The sequence below is a fragment of the Staurois parvus genome, unplaced genomic scaffold (assembly GCF_062004578.1).
Source record: "Staurois parvus isolate SC_StPar_1 unplaced genomic scaffold, SC_StPar_1.0 ptg002749l, whole genome shotgun sequence".
NCBI lineage: Eukaryota > Metazoa > Chordata > Amphibia > Anura > Ranidae > Staurois > Staurois parvus.
The window spans coordinates 256510-280450 of record NW_028320545.1 but is presented as its reverse complement, the minus strand read 5'-3'; the positions used below and the strand labels follow the sequence as shown (position 1 = coordinate 280450).

General features: G+C 44.1%; 1 protein-coding gene across 1 annotated transcript in view; it reads left to right on the top strand.

Moving 5' to 3' along the window:
- The window catches only part of SEMA3F (semaphorin 3F), a 152534-nt gene that overhangs the window by 116830 nt on the left and 11763 nt on the right, over positions 1–23941 (top strand). Inside the window, exons 7-15 of the mRNA XM_089666516.1 lie at positions 1353–1446; positions 5440–5559; positions 5677–5816; positions 11474–11588; positions 11676–11745; positions 12012–12156; positions 12943–13165; positions 18599–18687; positions 21668–21709. Coding sequence (XP_089522642.1) covers positions 1353–1446; positions 5440–5559; positions 5677–5816; positions 11474–11588; positions 11676–11745; positions 12012–12156; positions 12943–13165; positions 18599–18687; positions 21668–21709 — 1038 coding nt within the window. The remainder of the gene's footprint in view (positions 1–1352; positions 1447–5439; positions 5560–5676; positions 5817–11473; positions 11589–11675; positions 11746–12011; positions 12157–12942; positions 13166–18598; positions 18688–21667; positions 21710–23941) is intronic.

Here is a 23941-nt window from a genome sequence, read left to right as displayed (position 1 = left end):
CCACTCAAGTTCCTCCACACCAGAGTGGTCAAGACATGTCTTTATGGAGCTGGCTTTGGGCTGAGTCACACTCACTGGAACAGAAAAGGGCCTTCACCAAACTATTACCACAAGGTTGAAATGCACAAATATTTGATTGTGTGCTATATCACCAGTCCCCTTCACTGGAAACACCTGACCTCAAACATCTGGAGGTGGGGGTCCAAATTCTTTTGGCCATATAGTGTATTGCTCATGTCTTAGCTGAAGGTCTTGGTTTAAGTTAGAAACTGCTTGGCTTAGTTTATTTTGGAGGGTGTCTGTAGGAATTTGTGCCCATTTGTGAGGTCAAAGGAGAATGTCACCAGTACATCGATGATCACCAATAGGGGTCCAAACGTTTTAATGAACGATCACAGTTACAGCAAGGCAAGGTTTCGAAGTCTCGCAGGACCCCTTCATCAGGCATGTGACCCATTTGTGAGGTCAGGTACTGATGTTGAATGAGAAGACCCGGCTAACAATTCGTGATCCAATTCATCCCAAAGGTGTTCGGTAGGGTTGAGGTCAGGCCACTCAAGTTCCTCCACACCAGAGTGGTCAAGACATGTCTTTATGGAGCTGGCTTTGGGCTGAGTCACACTCACTGGAACAGAAAAGGGCCTTCACCAAACTTTTACCACAAGGTTGAAATGCACAAATATTTGATTGTGTGCTGTATCACCAGTCCCCTTCACTGGAAACACCTGACCTCAATCATTTGGAGGTGGGGGTCCAAATTCTTTTGGCCATATAGTGTATTGCTCGTGTCTTAGCTGAAGGTCTTGGTGTAAGTTTAGAAACTTCTTGGCTTAGTTTATTTCATTTTATAAAAGTGTAAATGTCTGGGCACCTTTAGTATATCATTTTTGCTCCTTTAGACTGTAAGCTCCGTGTGGCAGGGATTTAAGAACCTTGTGTGCCAGAGATAGCCAAGAGTCAATGTTCCCACCATGTAGAAGATCTGCAAAATCTACGGAAAGCAAGTAAACTGGACACATAACCCTTTTGACATCGAGCTTTGTTGTCTGTGCTTCACCATAAGTGTATCAGCACAGCTTGTTAACTGTCCCCCCCACCCCCATTGTCCTTTCTGGTCACCACCAGTAAGCCTTCATTATGTTTGCAATTCCACCTCTTCAAAGGAGCTTTTTTTTTTTTGTCATCATGGGTTGGGCGCAGATCCCAGAATATCCATTACCTCTGCATTCCAGTATAATGGACAAGAATCCTGATTCTTAAATGGGCAGCAAGTTGTGGTTGTGGTGAAGCGCCACGCGTGTTGTGAGTGTCTGGACGTGTCCTCATCTTTCTTCCTCTTGTCTTTCACGCAGGATTATGTGTTTTACCTGGACCCCGATCGTGTGGAGTCAGGCAAAGGCAAATGTGCTTACGACCCCAAACTGGATAGTGTGTCTGCGCTCATCAGTAAGTGACAACTTTCTATTCCCATCTTGGATTGTAGGATGAGATGGTGTAAATCCTTTCCTTGCTCGTTTCCCATATCTCCTCTCCGGCCAAAACATACTTTCGTTTCTGAGCTCCTACAAGGCTGCAGGTCTGGTGGGATGTTTCTGTCCACACCACCAAAATACATTCTGAACCTCAAAATGTTATTCAGAATATTTAACCCCTTAGGACCAAAATGATTCTTTGGCAAATATGTTTTAAGTGGTAGTAATTCATTATTTCCAGTCCTCGGGAACAGTGTCCTTCTTCTACCCTTGACACCTAGAGATAAATGATGGCTCATACGATGCTATTTGAACCACTTGCCCCTAGGTGGACCTTATGTGACGTTGCCAGGTGTAAGTGCTTGTGCCGGCAGCTGCAGGCTGATATCCCAATTTTACATTTTTCAGCCGGCAATGCTGTAGAAGTGATTATTATACAGCCATTCATTCACTTCTATAAGCGCCCACCTTTCCCAGGCTCTCTCTTCCCATCGGGGAGCCCAGGGCCACACCGACTGGTGGCACCAGCTTCAATACACAGAGAGGAACTGGCGTTGTTCGTCCCCCTCTGTGAGATCAGAGACCAGACGCGACAAGGAATTCGTCACTTCTGGTTTTCAGTTCTTTGCTTACTGGCCGGTTACCAGCCGGTGAAGCAGCTGATTAGACCGAGCTGTGATTGGCTGTATTGGAGGCCAGAAAAGAGGTCTGGGGTCTGATAGACCCCAGATATTTCCATAAAGAGGACCTGTCACGGCTCATGCTATCACAAGTGATGTTGTTCAAAGCCTTGTGATAGCAATAAAGTTGATCACACCCACATGGAAGAAAAATATATTTGAAATATATTTTACAAAAATATTCTTCCCAAATATATTGACATTTATTTGAAATACTACAATTTTGGCCATTTCAAAATATATATAATATATAGTATATATATATATATTTATACTGCATGTTGAAATGCATTTTTTTATTACAAAATATATAGAAAATATTTTTAAAAATACATTTTCAAGTATGCTGTGTCTTTAAAAATACAATCAAAATTTTTGGAATGCGTTTTCAAATATATGTAAAAATATATGTTAAAATGACTTTTTTATATATAAAAAAAAACCTGAAGAATATATATTAAAAATATATATATTTTTCATATATTTTGTAATATATAAAAAATGCATTTCAACATGCAGTATCTCTCTCTCTCTCTCCCCCCCCCCCTCTCTCTCTCTCTCTCTATATATATATAACTATATGGGACTTGTAGGCACTCGTTCACAGAACTCTGTACGTAGCACATTCCTGAACTCTGCGCTCTCTACGTTGAACACTTCTGAACTCTGCACTCTGTACGTAGAACACTTCTGAACTCTGCACATAGCACACTCCTCAACTCTGCACTCTGTATGTAGCACACTACTGAACTCTGCACTCTGTACGTAGAACACTTCTGAACTCTGCACATAGTACACTCCTCAACTTTGCACTCTTTACGTTGAACACTTCTGAACTCTGCACTCTGTATGTAGCACACTCCTTAACTCTGTCTCTGTATGTAGCACACTCCTTAACTCTGTCTCTGTATGTAGCACACTCCTTAGCTCTGCACTCTGTATGTAGCACACTCCTTAGCTCTGTCTCTGTATGTAGCACACTCCTTAGCTCTGCACTCTGTATGTAGCACACTCCTTAGCTCTGCACTCTGTATGTAGCACACTACTGAACTCTGCACTCTGTACGTAGAACACTTCTGAACTCTGCACATAGTACACTCCTCAACTTTGCACTCTTTACGTTGAACACTTCTGAACTCTGCACTCTGTATGTAGCACACTCCTTAACTCTGTCTCTGTATGTAGCACACTCCTTAACTCTGTCTCTGTATGTAGCACACTCCTTAGCTCTGCACTCTGTATGTAGCACACTCCTTAGCTCTGTCTCTGTATGTAGCACACTCCTTAGCTCTGCACTCTGTATGTAGCACACTCCTTAGCTCTGCACTCTGTATGTAGCACACTACTGAACTCTGCACTCTGTACGTAGAACACTTCTGAACTCTGCACATAGTACACTCCTCAACTTTGCACTCTTTACGTTGAACACTTCTGAACTCTGCACTCTGTATGTAGCACACTCCTTAACTCTGTCTCTGTATGTAGCACACTTCTTAACTCTGTCTCTGTATGTAGCACACTCCTTAGCTCTGCACTCTGTATGTAGAACACTCCTTAGCTCTGCACTCTGTATGTAGCACACTACTGAACTCTGCACTCTGTACATAGAACACTTTTGAACTCTGCCCGTAGCACACTACTGAACTCTGTATTCTGTACATAGAACACTTCTGAACTCTGCACTCTGTATGTAGCACACTACTGAACTCTGCACTCTGTACATAGCACACTACTGAACTCTGCACTCTATAGGTAGCACATTTCTGAACTCTGCACTCTGTACATAGAACACTACTGAACTCTGCATTCTGTAGGCAGCACACTTCTGAATTCTACACTCTGTACATAAGACACTTCTGAACTCTGCACTCTGTATGTAGCACACTACTGAACTCTGCACTCTGTACATAGCACACTACTGAACTCTGTATTCTGTACGTAGAACACTTCTGAACTCTGCACTCTGTACATAGCTTACTACTGAACTCTGCACTCTGTAGGTAGCACATTTCTGAATTCTATACTCTGTTCATAACACACTTCTGAACTCTGCACTCCATATGTAGCACACTACTGAACTCTGTATTCTGTACGTAGAACACTTCTGAACTCTGCACTCTGTATGTAGCACACTACTGAACTCTGCACTCTGTACGTAGCACACTACTGAACTCTGCACTCTGTACGTAGCACACTCCTGAACTCTGCACCCTGAACATAGCACAATCCTGAACTCTGCACTGTGTATGTGGAACACTCCTGAACTCTACACTCTGTACGTAGCACACTACTGAACTCTGCACTCTATACGTAGCACACTACTGAACTCTGCACTCTGTACGTAGCACACTCCTGAACTCTGCACCCTTTGAGGACAACCATAATGCTGATGCATCCCGCAATGAAATTGAGTTTGACACTCCTGCTCTAGGTGAACGATTCCTAACACGATGTTGAATGCAATACTCCAGCATGTTTAACGTACATTAAACAGCTCTTCCACTGAGCACACCATCCCTTCATATGGTCATTTTTATATTTTGTAAGGACTTGTGCACACAAGTTTTTGGCTATGCCTGCTTCAGTCAACGAGGGTGCAAAAGCAGCACCAAGCAGGAGCATGTCTGAAGGATCTCAGAAGCTTCCTAAACTGACCTCAAATGCAAACCCCAAAATATGTTGCATCTACACAACACCTCCTAGTGTTCAATTAGAATGTCCCCAGTGACACCAGATTACAGGAACTTCCAGAGGTTGTACATAACCAGCATGGGTATTTATTGATGCCTGTTGATCATACAGATGGGATTGAAGCAGGGCCCCATTACCAGTCCATTGCTTCGCTCATACTACCCACATAGACATATAATGTTTGGTTGGTGAAGTGACGGGTTAATGTACAGACACAGCTTAGGAGCAGCTCTGGGTTCTGAAGAGGAGGTCCATCTGGAGTAATAGACAAGACTGCCAGAACTCATTCCTGCTAATCCGCCTCCCCCCCCCCCAATGAGAGCCCTCCCTTTACCCTCCACCTGAGGGGCTTTTGTTACAATCTAAGGTCGAGACTCTCTAATTAATCAGGAGCAGCTGTTGGGCCAAGTGCCAGCCAGATAACTGTCGGTCAAAGCATTCGCTGATGAGCAGAGCTGAGCTCGCTATTTCACTGCTCTGATCCGGCCAAGTCTAACTTTTCATGACCGTATCTAAACATGACCCAACAGTTGTGGCCTGCAGATGTGTTTTGGGTTCCTTGACCTTAGACCATAACCTCTGACCTCCTTCTACAGACGAGGAACTCTACTCTGGTGTCTACATCGACTTCATGGGCACCGATGCGGCAGTTTTCAGAGCAATGGGCAAGAAGGCCGCCATGAGAACTGACCAGTATAACTCCCGGTGGCTTAATGGTGAGTTCCTACCTCATGCGAGGACACTACGAGTCTCCGGTGTGACCAGGTGATGGGTGATGTATAGAGTCCGGCTTCTGGTCGTTCCATCAAAGCCCTTTGTTTTTCCTGTTGTAGACCCCGCTTTTGTCCACGTACAGCTGATTCCGGACAGCGCAGAGCGAAATGATGATAAATTGTATTTCTTCTTCCGGGAAAAGTCCACAGATGCTCCTCACAGCCCCACCATCCATTCCCGTATCGGGCGCGTCTGCTTGGTGAGTAAGAAGGCATCTACTGGTGAGATCTGGAGGACCTCTGCTGACTGATACAGGCGTACCTCGGTGTACCAACGCCTCGGTCAACGTCATTTTTGGTTTACGAATGAAAATCCATTGAATATAATGCTTCGGTTTACAAATATTTTTCGCAATACGAAGTGAGTTTCCCCAGGATGCCTTGTGCCTGGGAGGTTTATACCATCAGCCCCGTGCCTTTAAAGTGCACTTTATAAAGAGTTTTGAACAGATAAAACTTTTTTGACTTTTTTCTGATCTCCAGAACGGATTAATTGGTTTTTGATTCGTTGGGCGAGTGGAAACCAGTGGAGGGATTGGCAGAGAGGGATGGAGGACACTGAGTGGAGGGATTGGCAGAGAGGGATGGAGGACACTGAGTGGAGGCCAGTGGAGGGATTGTCAGAGAGGGATGGAGGACACTGAGTGGAGGTCAGTGGAGGGATTGGCAGAGAGGGATGGAGGACACTGAGTGGAGGCCAGTGGAGGGATTGGCAGAGAGGGGTGGAGGACACTGAATGGAGGCCAGTGGAGAGATTGTCAGAGAGGGGTGGAAGACACTGAATGGAGGCCAGTGGAGGGATTGGCAGAGAGGGGTGGAGGGCACTGAGTGGAGGCCAGTGGAGTGGATTGGCAGAGAGGGATGGAGGACAATGAATGGAGGCCAGTGGAGGGATTGGCAGAGAGGGGTGGAGGGCACTGAGTGGAGGCCAGTGGAGTGGATTGGCAGAGAGGGATGGAGGACAATGAATGGAGGCCAGTGGAGGGATTGGCAGAGAGGGGTGGAGGACACTGAGTGGAGGCCAGTGGAGGGATTGGCAGAGAGGGGTGGAGGACAATGAATGGAGGCCAGTGGAGGAATTGGCAGAGAGGGGTGGAGGACACTGAGTGGAGGCCAGTGGAGGGATTGGCAGAGAGGGGTGGAGGGCACTGAGTGGAGGCCAGTGGAGGGATTGGCAGAGAGGGGTGGACTGGAAGGGGGTGAAAGTGTCCGGACTGGAAGTGGTTAATCAGTGTTTTTTGTTTTTCGGCTGATAAAAAACACCGGAACTAGTGGTTTTCTAGAGGAGTTTTTTTAGCTGTCAAAACGCTCTAATGCTGAAAAATGTGGTAAAATGCGGCAAACTTTTTTTTGGACTTTTTGTGAGCAAAAAAAATAGTTTTTGGGGGGTAAAAAAAAAAATTGCTAAAAAATGTAAACGCAAATGCAAAAAAACCCAGTAAAACGCCGCTAAATGCTAATCTAAAAAACGCTGAAAAACTCACGTTTTCAACACGACTTTACCAGCGTTAATAAAATGCCCCCCCAGTGTGCAGGGAGCCTAAATCTGAAGATCTGCAAATACTTTGTATCTGTGTCACGGAATATGCAGAAAATGTGAGAATCCTGCGATGACACGAATATCTTTGTTACGTTGTAACATCTGCTTCCTCCTCTCCCCGCCCCTCCCACACACTATGGTGCCCCACATTACCTTGGCTGCCCCGCCCATCACCATTCACACGCCAACACGATGTCGCAAAGAATCCTTCTTCCTCCTGCCAAATGGTGTCTATATTCCTCCAAAATCAATTTTCTTCACTCATTTCACACTTCACACCCAATATGGCGTACGTGCGTTCAGTTGTCAGACGAAGCCCCTCCCCCCCTCCGTGGTTAATACACTGAAATGGACTTTCAGGGGAGCGTCTGACAACTGACGCTTTCTAGAACAGGGGCCGGAGCCCGGTAAAGTCTTCCAAAAATGTGAGTTTTTCAGCTTTTTTTAGTTGTGTTTTCCCGCGTTTGCGTTTTTAACATTGTTTACCAAAAAAAATTTTTTTTGGAGGTCAAAAAAAGTCCAAAAACACCAGTTTGCTGCGTTTTTCCACGTTTGTGTTTTTTTTAGCACTTTTTTACCAAACAAAATACATTTTTTGGGGGGAGGGGGGTCAAAAAAAGTCCAAAAAGCGCCAGTTTGCTGCGTTTTACCGCGTTTTTCAGTGTTAGAGCGTTTTTACAGCTAAAAAAAGTCCACTAGTCCTAGGTTTTTTTTTTCCAGAATTTACGGAATTCGACCCGTTTATGGCCTGCAATAGTTACAGAAAGACAACATTTTGGAGTCATGCAGGACCCCTTCATCAGGCAGGGCCGGACTGACCATTTGGAAACTCGGTCACTGCCCGAGGGCCCGGGGTCAGTAGGGGGCCCCATGGGATGCCCCTGGTACCTATTTCATAGGCTTTTTTGAGTTTGGGCAAGGACACAGGGGCCCCATGATCCCCTATTGCCCGGGGGCCCCATGAGTTGTCAGTCCGCCCCTGGGCATGGGACCAATCACACGGACACGTCTGAGGAAGGGGTCCTACGTGACTCCGAAACGTTGCCTTTCTGTCCGTTCTGTCGGCTGGAACCGAACAGAATCAGCAAAGTGAGAATGTCACCAGCACACGGAGAATCTCCAATACGGGTCCAAAAGTTTTAATGAACGATCACATAGGCCGGCCATACACAGGTCGATTTCCGAACGATTTTCGTATGAAAATCGGACCTAAGAATAATCGGCCGATTTTCACTCTGTTAGTGGGGCAATGGCACCGGCCGATTTTTGTGGTTCCAACCCATTTTGTTTATCGGGCGTGCTGAAAAATTCTTGAAAAAGGACCGATTCTTGAATTCATTGATGGCACCATCGGATTACAGAACGAACGGCCTTTTTCAATTTACTGATCGAAAAATCATTCAGAATTCGATCCATGTATGGCCTGCAATAGTTACAGAAAGGCAAAGTTTTGGAGTCACGCAGGACCCCTTCATCAGGTATGGGACCAATCACACGGACACGTCTGAGGAAGGGGTCCTGCGTGACTCTGAAACGTTGCCTTTCCGTAACTATTGATCGTTCCGTCGGCTGGAACCGAACAGAATCAGCAAAGGGAGAATGTCTCCAGCACACCGAGGATCTCCAATACGGGTCCAAAAAGTTTTCATGAACGATCACATAGGCTGGCCATACATGGGTCGATTTTCGAACGATTTTTGTACGAAAATCGAATCCAAGAATTTTTGCTTTGTTAGTGGGGCAATGATTTTTGTGGTTCTTCCCCATTTTGTTTATCGGGCGTGCTGGAAAATTCATGAAAAAGGACCGATTTTCAAAATCATTAGTGGTATCGTCGGATTACAGAACGAACGGCTATTTTCAACTTAACGATCGACCCATGTATGGCTTGCAACAGTTACAGAAAGGCAACGTTTTGGAGTCACGCAGGACCCCTTCATCAGGTATGGGACCAATCACACGGACACGTCTGAGGAAGGGGTCCTGCGTGACTCCGAAATGTTGTCTTTCCGTAACTATCTGATCGTTCGTTAAACCCTTTGGACCCGTATTGGTGATCCTCGGTGTGCTGGAGACATTCTCCCTTTGCTGATTCTGTTCGGTTCCAGCCGACGGAACGATCACATAGGTCCAAAAGTTTTAATGAACGATCACATTGGCCAACCGTACACATTCGGAATTCGACCCGTGTATGGCGTGCAATAGTTACAGAATGGCAACGTTTCGGAGTCACGCAGGACCCCTTCCTCAGACGTGTCCGTGTGATTGGTCCCATGCCTGATGAAGGGGTCCTGCCAGAAACGTTGCCTTTCTGTAACTATTGCAGGCCATACACGGGTCGAATTACAAACAATTTTTTGATCGTTAAATTGAAAAAGGCCGTTCGTTCTGTAATCTGATGGTGTCACTGATGATTTAGAAAATCGGTGGTTTTTCACGAATTTTTCAGCACGCCCGATAAACGAACTGGGAAGGAACCACAAAAAACGTCCAGTGTCATTGCCCCACTAACAGAGCGAACATCGGCCGGTGTCATTGCCCCCACTAACAGAGCGAACATCGGCCGGTGCCATTGCCCCCACTAACAGAGCGAACATCGGCCAGTGTCATTGACCCCACTAACAGAGCGAACATCGGCCGGTGTCATTGCCCCCACTAACAGAGCGAACATCGGCCGGTGCCATTGCCCCCACTAACAGAGCGAACATCGGCCGGTGTCATTGACCCCACTAAGAGAGCGAACATCGGCCGGTGCCATTGCCCCCACTAACAGAGCGAACATCAGCCGGTGCCATTGCCCCCACTAACAGAGCGAACATCGGCCGGTGTCATTGCCCCACTAACAGAGTGAACATCGGCCGGTGCCATTGCCCCCACTAACAGAGCGAACATCGGCCAGTGTCATTGCCCCCACTAACAGAGCGAACATCGGCCGGTGCCATTGCCCCCACTAACAGAGCGAACATCGGCCGGTGTCATTGACCCCACTAAGAGAGCGAACATCGGCCGGTGCCATTGCCCCCACTAACAGAGCGAACATCAGCCGGTGTCATTGCCCCCACTAACAGAGCGAACATCGGCCGGTGCCATTGACCCCACTGACAGAGCGAACATTGGTCGGTGCCATTGCCCCACTAACAGAGCGAACATTGGCCGGTGCCATTGACCCCACTGACAGAGCGAACATTGGTCGGTGCCATTGACCCCACTGACAGAGCGAACATTGGTCGGTGCCATTGACCCCACTGACGGAGCGAACATTGGTCGGTGCCATTGTCCCACTAACAGTGCGAACATCGGCCGGTGCCATTGACCCCACTGACAGAGCGAACATTGGTCGGTGCCATTGCCCCACTAACAGAGCGAACATTGGCCGGTGCCATTGACCCCACTGACAGAGCGAACATTGGTCGGTGCCATTGACCCCACTGACAGAGCGAACATTGGTCGGTGCCATTGACCCCACTGACAGAGCGAACATTGGTCGGTGCCATTGACCCCACTGACAGAGCGAACATCGGCCGGTGTCATTGCCCCACTAACAGAGCGAACATCAGCCGGTGTCATTGACTCCACTAACAGAGCGAACATTGGTCGGTGCCATTGACCCACTAACAGAGCGAACATTGGTCGGTGCCATTGACCCACTAACAGAGCGAACATTGGTCGGTGTCATTGACCCCACTAACAGAGCGAACATCGGCCGGTGTCATTGACCCCACTAACAGAGCGAACATCGGCCGGTGTCATTGACCCCATTAACAGAGCGAACATCGGCCAGTGTCATTGACCCCACTAACAGAGCGAACATTGGTTGGTGTCATTGCCCCACTAACAGAGCGAACATCGGCCGGTGTCATTGACCCACTAACAGAGCGAACATCAGCCAGTGCCATTGACCCCACTAACAGAGCGAACATCGGCCGGTGTCAATGACCCCACTAACAGAGCGAACATCGGCCAGTGTCATTGCCCCACTAACAGAGCGAAAATCGGCCGATTATTCTTAGCTCCGATTTTCGTACGAAAATCGTTCGGAAATCGACCCGTGTATGGCCGGCCTATGTGATCGTTCATTAAAGCTTTTGGACCCGTATTGGAGATCCTCGGCATGCTGGAGACATTCAGAAGCCCTGGCACATTGTGGTCCCCCCCAAATTCTGCCCTTTTCCATTCCATATTTTTTATCACTTTTTGGAAAAACCGAGAAGCGGCCAATGGGATCGATCGTCCTCGGCAGTGTTTTCTATCGATCTTGCATTGAATTGTTGGGTGTGATGATACGTTTCTCACCTCCGGTGGTGTCACCTCTTACAGAATGACGATGGTGGTCACTGCTGTCTGGTGAACAAATGGAGCACATTCCTGAAAGCCCGGCTGATCTGCTCGGTGCCCGGCGTGGACGGCATAGAGACACACTTCGATGAGCTGCGTATGTTGGGGTTCCGGCAGAAGATTTCCGTTGGGGGGTTTCCTATTCGCTGTTCAGCTTTCTATATCTCCTTTGACTCTTTTGCAGAGGATGTCTTCATCCAGCAGACGCAGGACAGCAAAAATCCGGTCATCTATGCGGTCTTCTCAGCTTCCGGGTAAGCCGGACATTCTCTTGAACCATTCGGGTGCTCAGGCACTGCCCGAGGGCCCGAGGTCAGTACGGGGCCCCATGAGATGCCCTTAGTACCTTTCAAAGGCTTTTTGTTGGTGTATGGTTTTAAGTGTGGGTGAGGACACGGGGGCCCCATGATCCCCTATTGCCCAGGGCCCCATGAGTTTTCAGTCCTCCCCTGTCTTGGACCTTTTCCTCCGACTCCCATTGGCGATCTCTTCCTCTCTGATTGTCCCCTTCCCTCTGCAGCTCCGTGTTCAAGGGCTCGGCGGTGTGTGTGTATTCCATGGCCGACATCCGGATGGTGTTCAATGGGCCCTTCGCTCACAAGGAGGGCCCCAACTATCAGTGGATACCGTATACAGGGAAGATCCCCTACCCACGGCCCGGCACGGTAAGCCTTTGAAATGTTATCCTGATAATGTACTAAATGAAAGGTTGTGTACAGAATTTACTCTTTACTGATCCTCACCGCTTCTCGCTGCCGTAACATGTTCGCCGGACTCTTTATTGGGTCCACCTGTTCAATTGCTTGGCAACACAAACAAAAGAATAGAATAGAACAGAAAATAATAGACTAGAAAAAAACAATAGAATAGAAAATAATAGACTAGAAAAAAACAATAGTATAGAATAGAATAGAAAATAATATATACTAGAAAAAAAACAATAGTATTGAATAGAATAGAATAGAAAATAATAGACTATAAAAAAAAATACTATAGAATAGAAAATAATAGACTAGAAAAAAAACAATAGAATAGAAAATAATAGTCTAGAAAAAAAACAGTAGAATAGAAAATAATAGACTAGAAAAAATAATAGTATAGAATAGAAAATAATAGATAGAAAAAAAAACAATAGAATAGAAAATAATAGTCTAGAAAAAAACTATAGAATAGAAAATAATAGACTAGAAAAAATAGAATAGAATAGAAAATAATAGACTAGAAAAAAAACAATAGTTTAGAATAGAAAATAATAGATAGAAAAAAACCAATAGTATTGAATAGAATAGAAAATAAACTAGAAAAAAAACAATAGAATAAAAAATAATAGACTAGAAAAAAACTTTAGATATCTTTATATAAAATGTTTCTCATGCTCATTCTTTTTTTCTTTCTATAAAATGTTTCTCATGCTGAATTTTTCTTTATTTTTTGGACATTTTCCTGCGCAGTGTCCAGGAGGCACCTTCACGCCTTCCATGAAATCCACCAAAGATTACCCCGATGAAGTGATCAACTTCATGCGGACGCACCCGGTGATGTACAACCCCGTGTACCCCGTGCACCGGCAGCCGCTGCTCGTGCGAACCAACGTCAACTACAAATTCACCACCATCGCGGTGGACCAGGTGGACGCGGCGGACGGGAGATACGAGGTCCTCTTTTTAGGAACAGGTAACTTCCTTCGGCCAGCTAAATTTGAGACCTAGAGAAATTGATTTTTTTTTTTTTAAAGTATATGTTTTTTTCCTCAACATAGGGGAGCTATAAATAAATTTTGAAAGTAAATAATTGTTATTAGATCATTCTTATTATTATTATTATTAATCATAATAATAATAATAGTTATTGCAAAAGCCTATTGTAGCTATAAATTCAAATTTGAGACTAGAGCAATTGATTTTTCAACATGGGGAGCTTAAATTAAATTTCAAAAGATTTGGCTGTTTTAGGACCAAAAAGATGGAATAAAGTAGAATGTTTAAAGTGTTAAAAATCTTCAGTTTTTTTTCATGAGGTTGTTTTTTTTTTAAGGTATATATTTGTTGGGATTTTTTTTTCCTCAACATAGGGGACCTTTTAAATAAATTTTGAAAGTAAATAATAATTATTAGATTATTATTATTATTATTATTATTATTAATAATAATAAGAATAAGAATAATAATAATAATAGCTATTGCAAAAGCCTATTGTAGCTATGAATTTGATATTGAGACTAGAGCAATTGATTTTTCAACATGGGGAGTTTAAATTAAATTTCAAAAGATTTGGCTGTTTTAGGACCAAAAGGATGGAATAAAGTAGAATGTTTAAAGTGTTAAAAATAGTTTGTTTTTTTTTTTTGTTTTTTTCATGAGGTTGTTCTGTGTTGAGATTTTTTTAAGGTATATATTTGTTAGGATTTTTGTTCCCTCAACATAGGGGACCTTTAAATAAATGTTGAAAGTAAATAATTAGATTATTATTATTATTATTATTATTATTATTATTAATAATAATAATAATAATAGTTATTGCAAAAGCCTATTATAGCTATGAGCTTGAATTTGAGACTAGAGCAATTGATTTTTCAAGCTTTAAATACATTTCAAAGTATTTTTTTTTTTCTGCACCAGAGGGATGGACTGAACAAAAATGTTTAATGCATTAAAAAAAAAATGCTTTTGTTATTTTTTTTAAGTGGTTGTTTTGTGTTGATATTTTTAAAGGTATTTATTGGTTAGGAACTTTTTTTTTTTTTTTTTATTATTCAAGAAATACAAAATAGTTACAAAAATATTGAGAAACTGAAAAAAGTCTTTCCCAGTTTAAGAAGCAAGAAGAGTTTTCTAATATGAAAATCAGGTGTTCTCTTGAACCAGACAGTGTAAATAATTGAGTGTCTGTGCCTGCCTGGATAAGTAAGCAGAATCCATACTGCACTCTCTGTGCCCAGACCAGATTTAGCAGCGTCAGCGTGTCAGTTTTTTTTAATAATACATTTAATAATATTTGCATACATTTTTAAGGTTTTTTTATTTGGTACACTGTTTAAAGCGGTATTAAACCCAAAAACAAAAATGTAATATATTGCAGCTTATCCGTCATTAGATGTGGCGGCTGTGTTTGTTTTTAATTAATATAATTATTATTAATATTATTATTATTAATAGTATTATTATTATTATTATTAGTATTATTATTATTAGTATTATTAATAGTATTATTATTATTATTATTATTATTATTAATAGTATTATCATTATTATTAATAGTATTATCATTATTATTAATAGTATTATTATTAATAGTAGTTTTATTATTATTATTATTATTATTATTATTAATAATAATAATAGCATTGTTATTATTATAATACAGGATTTATATGGTGCCAACAGTTTGCGAAGCGCTTTACAATGTGAGGGCAGAGGGTACAATTACAATACAATTGAGGGCCCTGACCCTCAGAGCTTACAATCTAAAAGAAAAAAACTGAAACCAAACTCCAGCTAATACTTGATAATCAGTTACAGCGGACAGCTTTTTTTTTTCTTTTGGAATAAATAAAAGGTGATCATTTTAGTCGCCCCCGCCAAATGTTAAGTGGTTTGTCTCATCCACGCAAACTGATACATTCTGCTGGAAATCTTGCGATTTTGAAAAAACAAAAACAAAAAAAACAACGGACTGAATCACCAGATGAAAATCGAAGAATGGAGGCCTATAAAAAGAAAAGTACAAATGAAAAGATCATACCCCGGCTCAACTGCTTCCTGCAGAGTTCAGTAGCTGAAGACCAGTGCTCTGGTCAGTATGTTCCGTCCCCCAGGCAAGAAAAACATCCGTTCAGTGTACGATCCGATGCAAATCTTTATTGGCTACATATGAAAAGGAACAGTGTGTAAGCCCCTAACGTGTTTCGGCTACGCCGCCGAAACGCGTTAGTGCTTTACACACTGTGTCTTTTACTGTGCAGCCAATAAAGATTTGCACCAGTGAGTGCAGTAGACAGTTGTATAGACAGTTTTTCTTACTGTATAAAAAAAAAAAAGGAATGCAGCCACCACATCTAGAATCAGTAAGCCGCTCTTGGATTTAATACCGCTTTAAAATATAGTACATTGTAGGCCCCCCCCCTCCCAGCCTGCATTTCTTCCTGACATAGTGGTCACATGATCGAGAATAGCTCAGATTGGTCCCTGAATGTCACTCACATGGAAGAAAAATATATTTTAAATATATTTTTGAAATTTTCTTCCCAAATATATTGCCATATTTTTTAAATGCTACAATTTTGGCCATATTCAATATATTTCAAAATAAATTTCTATAAATATATATATATATATATATATATATATATATATATATATATATACTGCATGTTGAAATGCGTTTTTATTACAAAATATATGAAAAATATTTTTAAAAATACAGTTCAAATATACTGTATGTCTTTAAAAACACAAATCTACATTTTTGGCTTGCATTTAAAAATATTATGTTAAAAAAATCTAAAGAATATATTTTTTTTTAAAAAAATATTTTTTAAAATATATATTTTTTTAAAATATATTCTTCAGATTTTTTTTTAACCTATAAAAAGCCATTTTAACATAGATTTTCTACATATATTTGTACATGCATGCCAAAAATTGTAGATTAAATGTATTTTTTAAAATATTTTTCATATATCTTGCAATAAAAATGCATTTCAACATACAGTATATATATATATATATATATATTGAATATGGCCAAAATTGTAGTATTTCAAACATATATATAAATATTTTTCATATATTTTGTAATGAAATTGCATTTAAACATGCAGTTTGTACAGTGGGGATCGAAAGTTTGGGCACCCCAGCTAAAAATTTGTATTAATGTGCATAAAGAAGCCAAGGAAAGATGGAAAAATCTCCAAAAGGCATCAAATTACAGATTAGACATTCTTATAATATGTCCACAAAAGTTAGATTTTATTTCCATCATTTACACTTTCAAAATAACAGAAAACAAAAAAATGGCGTCTGCAAAAGTTTGGGCACCCTGCAGAATTTATAGCATGCACTGCCCCCTTTGCCAAGCTGAAACCTGCCAGTGTCATGGATTGTTCTCAATCATTGTCTGGGAAGACCAGGTGATGTCAGTCTCAAAGGTTTTAAATGCCCAGACTCATCTGACCTTTCCCCAACAATCAGCACCATGGGTTCTTCTAAGCAGTTGTCTAGAAAACTGAAACTGAAAATAGTTGACGCTCACAAAGCTGGAGAAGGCTATAAGAAGATAGCAAAGCGTTTTCAGATGTCAATATCCTCTGTTCGGAATGTAATTAAGAAATGGCAGTCATCAGGAACAGTGGAAGTTAAAGCAAGATCTGGAAGACCAAGAAAAATATCAGACAGAACAGCTCGCAGGATTGTGAGAAAAACAATTCAAAACCCACGTTTGACTGCACGATCCCTCCAGAAAGATCTGGCAGACACTGGAGTTGTGGTACACTATTCCACTATAAAGAGATACTTGTACAAATATGGTCTTCATGGAAGAGTCATCAGAAGAAAACCTCTTCTACGTCCTCACCACAAAAATCATCGTTTGAACTTTGCAAATGAACATATAGACAAGCCTGATACATTTTGGAAACAAGTTCTGTGGACCGATGAGGTTAAAATTGAACTTTTTGGCCGGAATGAGCAAAGGTACGTTTGGAGAAGAAGGGGCACAGAATTTAATGAAAAGAACCTCTGTCCAACTGTTAAGCATGGGGTTGGATCAATCATGCTTTGGGGTTGTGTTGCAGCCAGTGGCACAGGGAACATCTCACGAGTAGAAGGAAAAATGGATTCAATAAAATTTCAGCAAATTTTGGATGGTAACTTGATGCCATCTGTGAAAAAGCTGAAGTTAAAGAGAGGATGGCTTCTACAAATGGATAATGATCCTAAACACACCTCGAAATCCACGAGGGATTACATCAAGAGGTGTAAACTGAAGGTTTTGCCATGGCCTTCACAATCTCCTGACCTCAACATAATTGAAAATCTATGGCTAGACCTTAAAAGAGCCGTGCGTGACAGACAGCCCAGAAATCTCAAAGAACTGGAAGATTTTTGTAAGGAAGAATGGGCAAAGATACCTCAAACAAGAATTGAAAGACTCTTGGCTGGCTACAAAAAGCGTTTACAAGCTGTGATACTTGCCAAAGGGGGCAGTACAAGATATTAACTCTGCAGGGTGCCCAAACTTTTGCAGACGCCATTTTTTTGTTTTCTGTTATTTTGAAAGTGTAAATGATGGAAATAAAATCTAACTTTTGTTGACATATTATAAGAATGTCTAATCTGTAATTTGATGCCTTTTGGAGATTTTTCCATCTTTCCTTGGCTTCTTTATGCACATTAATACAAATTTTTAGCTGGGGTGCCCAAACTTTTGATCCCCACTGTATATATATATATATATATATATATATATATATATATATACTGTATCAGGGATGGACTGACAACTCATGGGGCCCCCGGGCAATAGGGGATCATGGGGCCCCTGTGCCCTTGCCCAAACTCAAAAAAGCCTATGAAAAAGGTACCAGGGGCATCTCATGGGGCCTCCTACTGACCCTGGGGCCCTCGGGCAGTGCCCGAGTTTACAAATGGTCAGTCCGCCCCTGTACTGTATACATGTGTGTGTGTGTATATATATATATATATATATATATATATTTTTATATATATATATATATATATATATATACACACTGCATGTTTAAATGCATTTTTATTACAAAATATATGAACAATATTTTTATATATGTTTGAAATACTAACATTTTTGCCATATTTAATATATATATATTTTATATATTGAATATGGCAAAAATTGTAGCATTTCCAATATATTTATCTTTCATGTGGGGAGCCGTGGCTGTGGACTGGGATGGGAAGCCTTTGGCCCGAGTGAAGTTCCGGCTCTCAGGTCTTGGTGTTTCCTCAGTGTCCTCAGCACGGGTCATGGTGCCGGAGAATTCCTGGAGTGTCTCTTCGATGAAGTACGAGGCATGTAAACACGAAATGTATTATTGTGTGTGAGACCTGACCGGCAGATGTTCCTCCTTAGATCAGGGCACGGTGCAGAAGGTGATCGTCCTGCCGAAGGACGACCTGGAGACGGAGGAGCTGATCCTGGAAGAGGTGGAAGTATTTAAGGTATGACCTAAAGTTCCGGGACTTCCGTCCGACTTCACCAGCTCTGTCAACGTTTCTTATGTTTTCACTTGGGCACTTTATTGGCAATAATTGCCAATTGTTCGAAGTTTGCGGTCGAACACTCTGTAGGTTCGGATGTTCGACTGCGAACCGAACGGGGGGGGGGGTGTTCAGCGGACACAGCGGAACACCGATTGCTGTATGGGACCTCTATGTGAGGTCCTGATCATGTGATCCCTGATTGGCCAATCAGTGATCACATGAATAGTAGTAAGCAAGATGTCACTTCTGACATCATTGCTTACTACGTGTGAAATCTGTGAATGATCACAGAGGTCACATGGTACAGGGCTATTCACAACAGCTTTGTACCATGTGACAAGCTGTGACCAATCACAGCTCAGTCAGTAATACTCAATGGCTGCAAGAATGCAGCCAGAGAGAAGGAGACATTATTGCTTTTACAGCCTTTATGGGTGTAAAAGCAATCAGTGTAAAAAAAAATCTTCATACCCCCCTCAAGTAGTACAGTGTCACCATGGTGACACTGTACTGCTAGGGTGTCAGTATGTAAAAAAAAAACACACATAAATAATAATATAAAAAAAAAATAAAAATGTCAAAAAACTTTTTGAAAAATTATACTTTTTGGTTATAAATTAATTTGGGTTATTTATTTATTTTTTACTAAAAAGATTAGATGAATACATTTTGGCCAAGATTTATGATGAAAGATTATTTATTTGCAAACTTTTATAAGAAAAACACTTTTTTTTCAAAATTTTTGGACTTTTTCATTTATATAGCAAAAAAATAAAAATCCCAGCGGTGAATAAATACCACCAAAATAAAGCTTTATCTGTCTCAAAAAAAAATGCTAAAAAATCCATATGGGTACAGTGTTGCATGACCGCGCAATTGTCATTCAAAGTGTGACAGCGCTGAAAGCTGAAAATTGGCCTGGGGGGGAAGTGGGTGAAAGTGTCCGGACAGGAAGGGGGGGAAAGTGTCCGGACTGGAAGGGGGGGAAAGTGTCCGGACTGGAAGGGGGGGGAGTGTCCGGACTGGAAGGGGGGGAAAGTGTCCGGACTAGAAGGGGGGGAAGTGTCCGGACTGGAAGGGGGGGAAGTGTCCGGACTGGAAGAGGGGGGAAGTGTCCTGACTGGAAGGGGGTGAAGGTCTCCGGACTGGAAGGGGGGTGAAAGTGTCCGGACTGGAAGGGGGGTGAAAGTGTCCGGACTGGAAGGGGGGTGAAAGTGTCCGGACTGGAAGGGGGGTGAAAGTGTCTGGACTGGAAGGGGGTGAAGGTGTCCGGACTGGAAGGGGGGGAAAGTGTCCGGACTGGAAGGGGGTGGAAGTGTCCGGACTGGAAGGGGTGGAAGTGTCCGGACTGGAAGGGGGTGAAAGTGTCCGGACTGGAAGGGGGGAAAAGTGTCCAGACTGGAAGGGGGGGAAGTGTCCAGACTGGAAGGGGAGAAAAGTGTCCGGACTGGAGGGGGAGAAAAGTGTCCGGACTGGAAGGGGGGGAAAGTGTCCGGACTGGAAGGGGGGAAAGCGTCTGGACTGGAAGGGGGTGAAAGTGTCCGGACTGGAAGGGGAGAAAAGTGTCCGGACTGGAAGGGGAGAAAAGTGTCCGGACTGGAAGGGGGAGAAAAGTGTCCGGACTGGAAGGGGGGGAAAGCGTCCGGACTGGAAGGGGGGAAAGCGTCTGGACTGGAAGGGGGTGAAAGTGTCCGGACTGGAAGGGGGAGAAAAGTGTCCGGACTGGAAGGGGGGAAAGCGTCCGGACTGGAGGGGGGTGAAAGCGTCCGGACTGGAAGGGGATGAAAGTGTCCAGACTGGAAGGGGGTGAATGCGTCCGGAATGGAAGGGGGGAAAGTGTGTGGACTGGAAGGGGGGGAAAGTGTGTGGACTGGAAGGGGGGAAAGTGTGTGGACTGGAAGGGGGGGAAAGTGTCCGGACTGGAAGGGGGGGGAAGTGTCCGGACTGGAAGGGGGGGGAAGTGTCCGGACTGGAAGGGGGGGAAAGTGTCCGGACTGGAAGGGGGGGAAAGCGTCCGGAATGGAAGGGGGGAAAGTGTGTGGACTGGAAGGGGGGGAAAGTGTCCGGACTGGAAGGGGGTGAAAGTGTCCGGACTGGAAGGGGGTGAAAGCGTCCGGAATGGAAGGGGGGAAAGTGTCCGGACTGGAAGGGGGGGAAAGTGTCCGGACTGGAAGGGGGGGAAAGCGTCCGGAATGGAAGGGGGGAAAGTGTGTGGACTGGAAGGGGGGGAAAGTGTCCGGACTGGAAGGGGGTGAAAGTGTCCGGACTGGAAGGGGAGAAAAGTGTCCGGACTGGAAGGGGGGGGAAGTGTCCGGACTGGAAGGGGGGGAAAGTGTCCGGACTGGAAGGGGGGAAAGCGTCCGGACTGGAAGGGGGTGAAAGTGCCCGGACTGGAAGGGGATGAAAGTGTCCGGACTGGAAGGGGGTGAAAGCGTCCGGACTGGAAGGGGGTGAAAGTGTCCGGACTGGAAGGGGGGGAAAGTGTCCGGAATGGAAGGGGGGAAAGTGTGTGGACTGGAAGGGGGGGAAAGTGTCCGGACTGGAAGGGGGGGAAAGTGTCCGGACTGGAAGGGGGGGAAAGTGTCCGGACTGGAAGGGGGGGGAAGTGTCCGGACTGGAAGGGGTTAAAAGGGGTTTCCAGATTCCAGCCAAGGACACCGTGATCCCAGTGTGGACAGGCTTGTGGAGAATGGCTTGTAGTAGTTGATGACATTCACCTGGACCTGTTCTGTGGAAGATGTTCTGTAGCTTCTCCAAGCCGCTTCTTCAGTTCTAATGAGCGTGACTTTGGAGTTCAACTTTGATGCAACTTTGGATGGTCCTACAAGTGTGAATGAAACCCAAGTCTGAGGGTTTGCGCTACATTTTCATGAAACTTTGCATTCCATTTATTGTTCTTTACCTTCTGCCGTTGTAACTCATCAGTTTTGTCTCTTAGGTACCGGCACCCATAAAGTCCATGAAAATCTCCTCAAAACGGGTGAGTCCATCGCGGCGTTCATATTCCACCAAAGTGCCGGTAATGTGATATTTATATGATTTCTGTATTTCCAACATGTAAACCTTTTACGTTTTGCAAAGGTGACAAGGTTAACATTTCCCTTTGTGATGCCCAGTAATGACACAACATAACCGGAATGTAAATGGTGAGAAGAGACCCAAGGAATCAAAAGGTCCTCCAACCAAATCAGTGCGTAGCTGAGCAAAGGTTCCCCAGAACAGAAGATACACTATATTGCCAAATATTGTCCCCGCCCACCAAATCATGTGATTCAGGTGTTCCAATCACCTCCATGGACACAGGTGTATACAATCAAGCCCCTAGGCATGCAGACGGCTTCTACAAACATTGGTGAAAGAATGGGTCGCTCTCAGGAGCTCAGTGACTCCAAGCGTGGTCCCGTGATAGGTGGTCACCTGGGCAATAAGTCCATCCGTGACATTTCCTGGTTACTAAATATTCCACGCTCAACTGTTAGTGGGATTATAACAAAGTGGAAGCAACTGGGAACAACAGCCACTCAGCCACCAAGTGGTAGGCCACGTCACATGACAGGGCGGGGTCAGCGCATGCTGAAGCGCACAGTGCGCAGAAGTCGCCAACTTTCTGCAGAGTCAATAGCTAAAGACCTCCAAACTTGGTGTGGCCTTCAGATGAGCCCAACAACAGTGCGTAGAGAGCTTCATGAAATGGTTTTCCATGGCCGAGCAGCTGCATCCAAGCCTTCCATCACCAAGTGCAATGCAAAGCGTGGGATGCCGTGGTGTAAAGCACGCCGCCACTGGACTCTAGAGCAAGGGAGGCGTGTTTTCTGGAGTGACCAATCATGCTTCTCTGTCTGGCAATCCGATGGACGTGTCTGGGTTTGTCGGTTGCCAGGAGAACGGTACTTGCCTGACTGCATTGTGCCAAGTGTAAAGTTTGGTGAAGGGGAGATTTTGGTGTGGGGTTGTTTTTCAGGGGTTGGGCTTGGCCCTCTAGTTCCGGTGAAGGGAACACTGTTGTGGGAAGAGTTTGGGGATGGCCCTCCTAGCACAAATCCACTTTCCCCTCTACCATATCACCTTTTCAAGCACCTCCCCCCTCCTAGCACAAATCCCCTTCCCCCCTCCCAACACAAATCCCCCCCCCCCAAGAAAAAAAAAATTCCCCTCCTAGCACAAATCAAATTCCCCCTCTACCATATCACCTTTTCAAGCACCCCCCCCCTTCCTAACACAAATCCCCCCCCAACACAAATTCCCCCCCCAAAAAAACCCTCCTAGCACAAATCCACTTCCCCCCTCTACCATGTCACCTTTTCAAGCACCCACCCTTCCTAACACAAAGCCCTTTTCCCCCTCCCAACACAAATTCCCCCCCCCACAAAAAAAAATATTCCCCTCCTAGCACAAATCCACTTCCCCCCTCTACCATGTCACCTTTTCAAGCACCCACCCTTCCTAACACAAAGCCCTTTTCCCCCTCCCAACACAAATTCCCCCCCCCACAAAAAAAAATATTCCCCTCCTAGCACAAATCCACTTCCCCCCTCTACCATATCACCTTTTCAAGCACACACCTCCCTTCCTAGCACAAATCCCCTTCCCCCCTCCCAATACAAATCCCCTCCCCCAATCTCCTCGAGGTGCCCCCCTCCATCTCACATGAGACCACAGTGCCCAGGGCAGCCGCCCCTCCTGCCCACCCCTTGTCCCCGGCCCTGCACTGGTGGCTCAGTCTCTTCAGTAGCTGCATCTCCAGCAATAAAAATTCTTAAAGGCAAAAAAGTAAATCTCTCAGCGAGTGAAGAAAAGGACGAATATAACGGGAAGCCGTATTTTCCTGTCTATAGGAAGGTGAAGTTTTATTGTAGAAGGATCGATGTTCCAAAGTCTCCGAACATTCTGCTTCCTGTTATGATGGAACCTGATTCCAGGACGAGTCCCTCTGCAACCGTCAGCCGGGAGCTTAATGTCCGTAATATATAGATGATCTGGGTGTGCAGACGTGGAGGGGGTTGGGGCGATCGGAGGCCCCGGATTTAGAGACTGATATTCGTACAGAAAGAACGAACGTGCGCGCAGTTCTCTATACTTGGATTTCCATTCAATGGGCTTTGATGTGAACAGAAATTAAAGTCTTTAGATCTTCAGAAGTTAGAGATGACTCCTTGTTGGTCTATACCAGTGGTCAGAGCCGTGGATAAGGGGGTACCACCAGTCCTCCTGT